At 36.4% G+C, this 13091-nt stretch overlaps 1 protein-coding gene across 1 annotated transcript; it reads left to right on the plus strand.

Annotated features, from left to right (window-relative positions):
• Window positions 1–3452: 3452 nt before the first annotated feature.
• Window positions 3453–4879, plus strand: LOC112505956 (putative UPF0481 protein At3g02645). Its single transcript, XM_025109990.1, has one exon. The coding sequence runs from the start codon at window positions 3453–3455 to the stop codon at window positions 4806–4808; it is 1356 nt and encodes a 451-aa protein (XP_024965758.1). The 3' UTR covers window positions 4809–4879.
• Window positions 4880–13091: the final 8212 nt, after the last annotated feature.

Raw genomic sequence — 13091 nt, forward strand, 5'->3', positions numbered from 1 at the left:
CTTTGAATCCCCGCAAATCGTTTTCTCAGTTTAACAAATCATGCCCATTGACGTTGAGTCAGATGTATCCTCGAGATTTTGAAGACAAGGAAAGGATTATTCTTAAGCACGAACTTGACATCTACTATCATTCTGTTTATAATGATGTCAAATTTGCCAACTTAAACGGTATTGCCGACCTCGCCAGATTGATAGTGGCAACAAGAAAGCATCTTTCTCATCCTTTAGTCTACCGGTTATTAAAGCTACCACTGGTTTTGCCTGTTACAACTGCTACGGTTGAAAGATGCTTTTCGGCGATTTAAGTTTCTCAAGACAAATTTACGTAATTGAATTGGTGATGACTTTTTGAATTCTGCCCTCATTTGTGCCATAGAAAAGGAAGCACATAGTAATGTTAAAAATGAAGATGTCATCGATCGTTTCAAAAAGATGAAGACACGCCGAGGACAAATTTAGGAGTTGTTTCTCAATTCTATAAAAACCATACTTTTTGTAATTATTTTTGGGTATATATTGACCGTTTTCAAAAGATGAAGACGCGTCGGGTACAAGTTTAGGAGTTGTTTATCGGTCCTATAAAAACCATATTTTTTGTAATTATTTTTAGATGTATATTATATTAGATTAATTATATGGTGCCAACATTTGAAAATTTTTCTGGATCCGTCCCTGCTGGAGGGGAGTGTATCTCGATGTTTGGGAAGGGATACGAGATGGGCGATCACTGATCGACTGCGACTTTGGTTTTTTATTTCACCGATAATGGAGGTTGCCGGTAAGGATGATTGTGTCGTGTGATAGTGGGAAGCAATAAAATAGGGCTTCTTCTTTGGTTTTTGGTTGTCGTTAAGCATCAAAACACCATGGGGTATTGAGGAGAAAAAGAGGAGACAACCAGAACTAGAACTAGAACTAGAACTAGAACTAGAACAAGAACTAGAACTAGAACTAGAACTAGAACTAGATGGAGATGTGGACAAGGGTGGATTATGGGGTCCATTTGTTTTTTATTTTATTTTATTTTCTAAAAGAAAATGAGAAAAAAAAGGTTGAAAAGACCAAAATACCCTTATTTGATGGTTGAGATTTAACTCTTGTTAGTCTTAGGGACCCATACCAAACACTTTTTCTTACCATGAGAGTTTTGTTGCAATAAAAATTTTGTAGGGACCCAAACCAGAAAAAGCAACAAACCTCAGGGACCAAAATTCCAATTCACTCTATATATTAAAAATAAGTATGTATTGTTTCTCTTTTATGACAAATTTTAGAATATGACTGATGAACCGTTACAACAACTTTTTGAAGTCTTGGTCATTTTATAATGAAACCATCATTGTATTGTTCACATGTAAAAATACATAAAGCAAAAACGTGTAGGTCAACACCCCAAGAGCATTAGATAATTCCATTACGTTATAATATTATATATATACTCCTTAATTAATTCAATCTTAAAAGTATTCAAAATTTCTCCCTCGAGAAATATTGCATCACTAATAATTTACATATTTTTTAAAAATGGAAAAAAAATTGAATAATAAAGAGAAGCAACTCAAACGTAAATGAAACTTATAATATAGTCTTAAAAATATAAATGTCTAGACGATAACCGGAGGGAGGATATTGTTTATCAGTTTACATTCAATGTTGTTGGACATAATTAATCCAATCCAATCCAATTATCAATAGATTTTGAATTTTAGCAATCGCTCATGTATAATTAAGTTCGGACAACCAATTCGATCTATTTAACCGTGGACTTTAAATCAGTTCTATCTATTTGTTTATTTATCTGATGCTGAAGTCTAAGCTGAAGTTGGCGTTGGGGTTCCTTGTGTTGAAGCTACGGATTGTGAAGGAGATGAGGATGGCGTCTACCGCATGCAATCACGAAGCTATAACCAGGTGCGTGGATGAAGAGATTGAGGCAAAAAACCTTGCCTCTTCTGATGGTGGGTTGCATTAATTATATATACATCAATGGACCAAACACGGTTAAATGGACATTCACTTCGTACACAAGAGAGTTTCTCGAGGTGAGTTGCACGTTCTACATGTCCTCTCACGCAACCAAATTGTAGATTTTTTTCACAAAGGGGATTCCACATATACTTTTTGATGATTTCAGAACCTCTCAACCCGTTTCGACCACAGGGTGTGTTAGCATTGTTAGTTAATATGAATAGACTTCACATATTAAACGTAAAATAAAAAATCCATGGAAAACTGAGAGAAATCGTCAATAAACACAAAATAGTACACTACAAAACAAAATGACTTTTTACCCAAAACCAAGGAAATTCCGACGTTGTTTATCGACCAGAAAATATCCGACTGTTAAATTCCATAATTAATTCGTCAGAAATATCTCAGGTGAAAAGTCCGGGTATTAGTAGTGAGGACCGATATATTATAAATGTGTCATACACCCCGATACAATACATGTACAACAAACCTATAATTTATTTGCCTTGATATCCTCATGGCAGCGAATGCGACTGCGACGAGAAGAGACTAGAGAGGGGTACGTACTCGTCTTTGGCAACTTTTGCTTGATTATATTTTGGTTTGGTTGGCTGATTTTCGAGACAATTTAAAGAATATAAGAGTATATGGTCAATGATTTCAAGTCTCTATTTCAGTTTTGTCTTTATAAACTTCATTAGTTTTACCAAATAGACTTAAATGGTATTCATATTGAATAGACTTAAATGGTATTTATATTGAATAGACTTATATGGTATTCATATTGAATAGATTTCACATATTAAAAGTAAAATGAAAAATCCATGGAAAATTGAGAGAAATCATCAACAAACACAAAATAGTACACTACATAACAAAATGACTTTTTACCTAAAACCAAGGAAATTCCGACATTTATCGACCAGAAAATATCCGACTGTTGAATTCCATAATTAATTCGTCAGAAATATAGTTCGGGTATACGTAGTGAGGACCGATATATAAATGTGCCATACACACCGATACAATATATGTACAACAAACTGATAATTTATATTTGCTTTAACATCCTCATGGCAGCGACTGCGACTGCAAGTGCGACTAGAAATGAGGGGTACGCATACTCGTCTGTGGCAACTTTTGCTTGATTATAGTATATGGTCAACCTGTATCAATTTCAGTTTTGTCTTTATAAACATCATTAGTTTTACCTACCTGTATCAATTTCACTTGTTGACAATAAAGAAAATTGAAAAAGTCAAACGTATTTTGGTAATTTGTATGGGTTGTTTGTTTAATTAGTCTATTTAAGCTGATAAATTATCAAGTTCTTTTCGTCACCAAAAAGAGAATACCGACAAGGAACCAGTTAGAACTAAGCAAGTTCATAATCGAGGTAACTATACTGTTTAAATTGAACTTACATTTTGGCTACTATACTGTGTTTCGGAAAGTATTGCAGAGAAAAGCTAACGTTTTGAATGGAAAGCAACGATTCTGGTCATGGAGATGCTGCAGATAGAATCTATGACACCATTGAAATACTTGTTGTCAAAGAGAAAAAAAGGAGACATGCCCATCAGTTTTTACCTTCCATTTACAGGGTTACAAAAACCCTTCGAGATGTCAGCCCAAATTCTTATACCCCTCGTGTGATCTCTATTGGACCTTTCCACAAAGACAACAAAATTTTGAAGGAAGCTGAGGTGCACAAGGTGGCTTATATGTTTGATCTATATCGTCGTTTAAAATCCCCACGTGAGCAAACCACGAAAGCATGTGTCAACATGGTGCTTAATAAAATAGACAGAATCAAGGCATGTTATGSAGGGAAGATGAAGACCTATGATGACCATGAATTTGCACAAATGATGGTTATCGATGGTTGTTTCATACTAGAACTCATTTACAGGTCAAACGATAGGAAATATGAGAGCCCTTCGGTTTTTGTCAACAAGTTGCTCACCCTTTACGTTAAGCATGATTTGGTTCTGCTGGAAAACCAAATCCCTTTCTTTGTTCTCGAAGACATCTTTGAGTACACAATTAGGAAATTAGAACCTAGAGCGTCTCTTGTTAGCCTTGTTCTTTCATTTCTAAAGGATGTGAACCCCTTTCGACAAAAGCTAGTGCTCGATAATGATGAAGCTGAAACAAATCATGATCATATTCTTGGCGTTTTACAGAAATGTTACCAGCAAGCACATGCCAAACCATCAGAAAATTCAAAAACAACATCGAATTCGGCTGCAGAATTTTTAAATGCAGTATCATACTCGGTCACAGAACTGGCCATGGCAGGGGTAAAGTTTAAGCCTAATAATGATACAAAGTGGCTGCTAGCCATGGAATTCAAATTTTCCAGGGTTCAATGCTTTTGCTGGCCGTGGGGTAAGCCTAGTTTCAGAATGCCTACGCTGCAAATTGAAGATTACACAGAGGCTGTTCTTAGGAACCTCATTGCATATGAGCAGTTCTCTCCTGCGGTTCCTGATGACGTCACATCATATGCTTTTGCGATGGAGAGGATATTAGATAMTAAAGAGGACGTCCTCAAGGTAATAGAATCGAAAGTACTTATAAACAATTTGGGTTCTAGCGAACAAGCTTCAAATATGATTAACAGCATATGCAAAGAAGTTACGGTTAAGGACTTCTCTTACATCAGACAGTGGAAACAACTGGATGGCTATTACAACGGCTACTGGCCCAAAAATRTTGCRYGGTTGAGGCGTACTTATTTCAGYAGTCCATGGAGTTTTATAGCCCTACTTGCTGGATTCCTTCTTTTYRGTCTTACGGTGGCTCAGACCTACTTCACTATCCGCCCGATATAATCTCTGATTGCTTCAAGTTCATTTGCTGCTACCAATAGACTTTTGCTGTGGAGTTGATTTTCTTTCTATGTTCTTCTGTCTTGTACATTTTCTTTCATTTTTTTGTTATTTCTTTCTAATGTAAATCCACCACTAATTTTTCCACTTATCTATCAATTTGGGTATCAACCTTACTTCATGGTTTCCGAAGTTTTTCATGGATTATTCCATCGTGCATCAATTTGGGTTTCAATAAAGTTCGTACATGATCTATGAACAACTGTTAGGTTCCACCTTAATAGAAATTGCAAATTAAAACTCACTAGGATAAGCGGTATTGTTGAACCAGACAACTCCGAAAGACAATTTTATTTTATTCCTCTGAATAGAACGGACCGCTATAATTAATAAATTTAAATGAAGTGGGTATGAGAAACACCATGAAAGATGTCAGCTACCGCTGCTATTAATTAAAAAGAAAATTGAATAGAAGGAGACATTGCAACCTAAATCTACTCCAGAAGTATGCTTCATTGAATTAGATATATAGGCATATTGGGTCCTCATGTTTGGAGACTCATCCTAACAGAGGTGCTAATTCAATAAGATGTGAATAGCATTTATTTGAAGAAGTCCTTTTATCCATAAAAGAGTCAAGAAAAAAGGATCAGATTAAAACACCTACAACAATTTCACGTCTATAAGACGTTAAAAATTATTTAAATGTCATAATATCTATTTTATAGGACCGAACACTTGTGCGTCATACGTAAAAGTGTTTCAACAAGTTCATGTATCGTTTTTGGGCATCTTTACAACTTTTTAGATCATTTTTGAAATAAATTGTCCTACTAGCTCTTTTATAGAACATTTTTGAGATATGTCCTATGAACATATCTTTCGATTGGATCCGTGTTTCTTATTTTTCAAATAATGTCGTTAATACGGTTAAGACAAAGTGAAGAAAGGTATTTTGGTCTAATCCATATAACTTGTAGATGGTTTGCCAGTTGGTTAATTGGGAGGTGCTAGAAGGTTCTAGCTGGTTTGCTTATTGTAGTATAACTAGATGTACTCTTTGTTTTTTGTTTTTCATATGTTGAATTCCAACCTTATCTTCTCTCATTTTTCTCTCTGCCATATATGGTATCATAACAAGACGACCTTATTGCTTGCTTCAGTTTTTCCTTTTGATTAGATTCAATTTCATCTTCACTTCTTCAATCAATTTCCCTTACATATTCGCTATGCCTAAATCCAATGATCAATCATCCAATCAAAATGCATCCACAATTGATGACAGGGTTTCATAATTTCTTTGGCGGTTGGGATTTCATATGGCAAATAAAGCTAATCCTAACAAGAACAAACCACTTGGTTCACATTGTGATGCCGGGGCATATTAAGAAGCGTTGCTACGAGCTTCAAGGTTATCTGATTGGCTATAAAACGTAGCTAACGAGTCAAAAACATGAGTGAAAATAAAGGTAATTACTATTCCTTATCCGTTCTTGCACAAAAGGTTAGGTCAGATGGTTGGGTAGTTGATTATGGTGCATTGCAACATATTTTCAATGACCTTCACGAATTTGAAAATAGGAGTATCGGATGTGGCACAAAGCGGTGTTGGATCTTGTGATCAGCAAGCAGCAATCAACTTTCATCAAGGGACCTAAGTGGAGGTCTTGGGTACATGGCTGTTTATCCACCGCCAAAGTCTTGGTTCTTGTTAGCGGGTCGCTATAAAAGAACTTTTGATGGAAAAAGGAGTGAGGCAAGGTGATACGATCACCCCCTTTCTATTTGTTTTGGCTGCTGAGTGGCTGAAAATTGCGATTGACGAGACTGTCGAAAATGGGCTGTTTCAAGGTGTTTCTCTCCCTAACAATGGCCCTAACACTATCTTTCTCAGGACTGGTTGCAAGATCATTTTTTTGAATTTGATGAGAATTTTTAAAGGTGTTTTCATCTTGCTGCCATTCTCAAGATCAACTTCGACAAAAGAAAAGTAGTGGAGATTGGAGTTAAATCGAAGGAGGTGTGGGCCATGGCTAGGAGGATGAATTGCAAAGACGGCTCCATTACATTTTCTTATCTTGGATAGACTTGAGGATAAACGTGTTATTTTGTTTTGATTATGTAAATAATCGTATATGTTTAAATGTGACAGAAATAAACGTACAACTAAGAAATAACAGATAATCCTAATCAATCGGAAAGGACCTCTACCGGTTATGGAAGAGGTCGGGGAAGAAGAAATGTGACTCAAGGGGAAGACCCAGAAAATGCTATGACAACATAAACGCGAAGTCGCAGCAGGGGTCAAGGAAGAGGTAGAAGTACTAGACAAGAAACTCATATGGAACAGGAATTGTCGGCCCAAGAAAGTTCAATGTCTGGCCGTAGAAGAGGAAAGGCAAGGAGTGGACACAATGTTCCTAATCCCGGATTTATCACTCAGGAAATGCTGGCCGCAGAGTTGGGAAAATTTCAAGAAAGTTTGGTGAACTTGTTGGGATGTACAGCACAAAAGAATCCAGAAGTAGTAAGAAATCCCGACTATCAAGAGGAAGCCGGAGTTAGTACACCGGTAACTGGTATATCTGTACCCCTTACTTCGTCTTCTGTTCATAAAGGAGGTGATATCAAAATGTTTCTTGCCTGTAAACCTCCAAAATTTTATGGTGAAAGTGACCCTGTTAAAGCCATGTGTTGGCTTAAAGAGATAGAGCTGAGTCTACAAATTAGTAAAAGTGCAGAAGAGGACAAAGTTATGTTTGTTGTATCCCGGTTGAGGTCAAGTGCATTGTACTGGTGGGAAGTTCTGTCAAGTTCAAATCCAAAGATTCTGAAAACCATGCTATGGGAGGAATTTGTGATCAAGTTTAAAATGCAGTATTGTCCTGAAGCGGCAGTACGAAAACTAGAAGATGATTTCCTTCGTCTAGAACAAGAAAATATGTCAAATCGTCAATACACAGAAGTCATTATGGAACAATCCCGGTTCGCTGAAGCTTATATTATATCGGAGAACAGTAAAGTGAGAAAGTACATATGGGGATTGGAGTCTAATCTCCGAAAGTATGTGATATTCAGGAATCCGACAACATTTCAAGCAGCAGTTGACGCTGCTGAAATACTGGAACAAGACATCAATCGACAACCACAAGAAAAGATTGGAGAGAAAAGAAAGGGGGAAGCTACAATGACCAATTTCCGTAGACCAAGGTTTATGGAAATTTTGAATCGACCAGTCTCAAGGTTTGCTGATAAGGCATGCAGACGATGTCACAAAATACACCAGGGAAATTGCAATACAGAGTCGCGAGTATGTTTTAAATGTCAAGAACCAGGACAAATAGCTCGAGACTGTCGAATAACGCGAAGATGTTTTACTTGTAATTCCTCTCAACATGTAAAAGCTGATTGTCCGCAAGCAAAGGGATGAGGGTTTGGTTTTGCTGGAGGTTGAGGATCTGGATATTCTGGGGGCCGAGGATCGGGTTATGTACCGACAGGTCGTGGGTCAATGGATAATCGTGTTAACCCAAATGGTCGGGGAGGGATAAGACATGGAGAGTCAAATGCAAAAGGGAGAGCCTTTTAGATGACGAGAGGCGAGGCGGAAGAGCACCCTGAAGTGGTGACAGGTACATTTCTTGTTAATTCAGTTTATGCCAAATTTTTATTTGACTCTGGAGCAAATCGTTCTTTCGTATCACCATCATTTGTTAACTGCATACATTTTGAATCTAAAGCATTAAGTGAGGATTTAATTGTGGAAACAACAAATGATAGTGAAGTTTCGGTTAAGGAAAGGATAGATGAATAAGTTATAAGTATAGAAAAATGTGAGGTGCCTATACAATTATTTCTTTTACCTTTAAGGGAATTTGATATAATTATAGGCATATATTGGATAGCCAAAAACCAAGCTAACATAGCCTGTGATGAGAAGATGATCCATATAGACTTACCAGAAAAAGGAAAGGTTGTGATTTACGGGGATCGACGGGATCGTTACTCTAGCCTTATCTCAGTTCTAAAGACTCGAAAGTATGTATAGAAAGGATGTGTTAGTTTTCTTGCATATGCTATAGATATGAAGAAAGAAAATGGAAAGATGGAGGATATCTCAGTCGTAAAAGAATCTCCTGAGGTATTTCCAGAAGACTTGATAAGTCTACCTCCGAATCGAACGATTGAATTTCAAATTGAATTACTTCCTGGAGCAGCACCCGTTGCACGTGCACCATATAGATTAGCTCCTTCAAAATTAAAAAGAATTAATGTCACAATTAAAAGAATTGTTGGATAAAGGTTTTATCCAACAAGTACTTCACCATGGGGTGCACCGGTGCTATTCGTGAAGAAGAATGATGGATCAATGAGAATTTTCATTGATTACCGGGAGTTGAATAAATTGACAATCAAAAATAAGTATCCTCTCCCAAAAATTGATGATCTGTTTGATCAATTGGTTGGGGCTACTTATTTTTTAAAAATTGATTTACAGTCCGGTTATCACCAGTTGAAGATTCAGAATGAAGATGTGTCAAAAACAGCATTATGTACACGTTATGGTCATTATGAATTTCTGGTCATGCCATTTGGACTCACAAATGCGCCTGCAACCTTTATGAATATGATGAATAGGGTATGTCGTCCCTATCTTGATAAATTTGTGATTGTCTTCATTGATGATATTTTGATATACTCTCGATCGGAAGAAGAGCATGCTTATCATTTGAGACTACTCCTGGAATTGCTGAAGCAAGAAAGACTGTATGCTAAGATGTCGAAATGTGAATTTTGGCTACGAGAGATTCAATTTTTGGGACATGTTATCTCAAAAGAAGGCATTAAAGTGGATCCTCTTAAGATTGAAGCCATTGAAAGATGGAAAGCCCCAAAGACTCCAACTGAAATCAAAAGTTTTCTTGGATTGGCTGGGTATTATCGTAAGTTTATATAAGATTTCTCTCGTATAACTACTCCATTAACAAAGTTGACAAAGAAGAATGTGAAATATGAGTGGGATGAAGCACAAGCTCAGGCCTTTCAGATGTTAAAGGATAAGATATGTAGTGCACCAATTCTATCTCTACCAGATGGAATGGAAGATTTTGTGGTATATAGTGATGCATCAAAGATGGGTTTGGGTTGTGTACTAATGCAACGTGGAAGGGTAATTGCTAATGCTTCAAGGCAGTTAAAAGATCATGAAAGACAGTATCCTAGTCATGATATGGAATTAGCAGCTGTGGTATTCACTTTGAAGATATAGAGACACTACCTATACGAAACGAAATGTCAAATTTTCACAGATCATAAGAGTTTACAACATCTGTTCCATCAGAAAGATTTGAATATGCGTCAGTGATGATGGTTGGAATTGGTTAGTGATTATGATTGTGAAATTTTGTATCATCCAGGAAAGGCAAATGTAGTTGCCGATGCTTTAAGTCGACAAGAGAAAAGTGGAACTATCAAAGCTGTAGCTTTACAGGTCGAATTACTACCAAGTATTCGGGAAGAGTTGCAAGAATTTCAGCACGAGGCAATGAAGGAGGATAAGGTTAAACAAGAAATATTAGGTGGATTGATATCTGAATTTGTGAAAGATAATAGAGAATTCTGGAAATTCCAGAACAAAATTTGGGTACCATGCTATGGTGGTCTTAGTAAAAGTATCTTGACTGAGGCTCACAAATCACGTTTCGCAATTCATCCAAGTACAAATAAAATGTATCAGGATCTGAAGCAACATTATTGGTGGCCAGGTATGAAGAAGGATGTAGCTAAGCACGTTGAACAATGCCTGACATGTCTCTAGGTAAAGATAGAACACCAACGTTCTTATGGTAAGTTGCAATCCTTGGAAATTCCAGTTTGGAAATGGGATCACATCACTATGGATTTCATAACCAAACTGCCAAGGACATCAAAAGGTTATGATGCTATATGGATAATAATAGATCGGTTATCCAAATCTGCACATTTCTTACCGATGAAAGAATCATATTCAATGGAGAGATTGACAAAACTACACATTGATGAGGTAGTGATACGTCATGGTGTACCTCTATCAATTGTTTCTAATAGAGATAGTCGGTTCACTTCTATGTTTTGGAAGAGCTTCCAAAGAGAAAAGGGTTCACATATTAAGATAAGTACAACTTATCACCCTTAAACTGATGGACAAAGCGAACGAACTATCCAAACGTTAGAAGATATGCTTAGAGCATGTGTAATTGATTTTGGAGGATCATGGGATAGTCATTTGCCTGTGGTAGAATTTGCGTACAACAATAGCTACCATTCAAGTATTCAGGCTGCACCTTTCGAGGTTCTGTATGGACGAAAATGTCGAACTCCTTTGTGTTGGAACGAAATTGGTGAAAAACAATTAGCTGGACCTAAGTTAGTTCAGCAAACTACATATAATATTGGAGTAATACGAGAACGAATGAAAGTGGCGCAAGACAAACAAAGAAGTTTCGCAGATAAACGTCGAAAGCTGATTGAATTTCAAGTGGGTGATAGAGTGATGTTAAAGGTATCACCTTGGAAAGGAATGATACGTTTTGGAAAAAGGGGGAAGTTATGTCCAAGGTACGTTGGACCATTCCCTATTGTTGGAAGGGTTGGGGAAGTGGCCTACAAGCTAGAACTTCCTTTAGAGTTAAGCGGAATCCATGACACGTTTCATGTGTCAAAGTTATGGAAGTGTCTAATAAGCCCGGATGTAGCAGTGCCGTTACCTGAAATTAAGGTGGATGAAAAGTTATGCTTTAAAGAAACCCCTGAACAGATTACTGACTTCAAAATAAAGAAGTTGCAGAATAAAAAGGTTAGATTAGTAAAAGTTCAATGGCAATATAAAAAAGGACGGGATGCCACCTGGGAATCAGAAACAAAAATGCGAATGAAATATCCTCATCTATTTACTTAATGGAATTCTGGGCCGGAATTCTTTTAAGGAGAGAATGTTGTAATATTCGGGTTACAAGTTTTAATTTAAGATTTTAGAATAACTATATATATATATGCATATATAATAATATGTATATAATATATATATATATATATAAGTCATACGACAATTGTCCGACGTACCAATACCAAGATCTACCATCTGATTATGGCATTCGTATTTCTAAAATTTCTGCCAAAGAATATGACGCCAATTTAGATGACACTGAAAATGCGTCTAAGAAATATAAAGTTGATTTTGATCCTTATTATGGGGCTGTCTCGGGGGATTGTTTGTATTATCCCAATACAAATGAATATCTGGGGCTACAATCAGATAGTAGTGATAGTGAATCTGATACAAAAGATAAATAAGGGTATTGGTAGGGGTAATATTAGTAATCCGATGAGTTGTAATTTATTTTGGGGCATGCCTCCCCCATTACCAACGCCAGTCCTATAGTGAAGCCTAAAGAATTGGCCCCCAAATATCAACGTTATAAACGAGTGAAAGTTGGGCAAATTTTCAAGAGTAAAGAAGACTTGAAACTAGTCCTAAAAAAGGGAGGAAAGAGAAAGAATAAAAGTAGGAATGAAATGTCTTGAAGAGGGTTACCAGATGAAAACCACCCACTCCATGCAATTTAGGTTCGAAGCATCATGTATATTAGAAAAGTGTGAATGGCGAATAAGAGCAACCTAATTAACAGTACAATGTTGTATCAGGTCTGTACATTTAAAGACTTGCACACATGTTCATAAATGCAAGTGTATCCCAATCACCGTCAAGCAAACAAGGTGTTAGGTCATATACTGAAAGATGCAATGAATGACATAATTAGAGTATACAAGAACAATGACATCATCGTCGATATGGAGAACAACTACAAAATCTTAGTTATATGCAAGCTTGTCGTGCAATGTGTTATGCCATTCTCCTCTTAATAGGCGACCTGACGGAATCGTTTTCTTTACTCTCGGTATACTGCTACAATTTGGAAAAAGCTAATCCAAGGATCATGACGAAGATCGAGACGGTTGAACTGGCACAGTTTAAGAGTTTATTTGTCGCCAGTGGTTGTGCAGTAAAAACATTTTCATTGAAATTATATGTACACTATTTTTATATATACTCAATTTATTTGTTCTTTTTCATTTTTTAAAGATTCAATCGTTTGTGAATCATTGTAGAAATGATATTATATTAAAATTAATACATTGTAGAAACAAGATTATATAAAAGTTAATACATTGTAGAAATGAAATTATATTAAAATTAATACATTGTAAAAATAAGATTATATAGAAAATTAAATAAGTAAACTTACC

This window comes from Cynara cardunculus (assembly GCF_001531365.2).
Source record: "Cynara cardunculus var. scolymus isolate 2C chromosome LG 2, CcrdV1, whole genome shotgun sequence".
Lineage (NCBI taxonomy): Eukaryota > Viridiplantae > Streptophyta > Magnoliopsida > Asterales > Asteraceae > Cynara > Cynara cardunculus.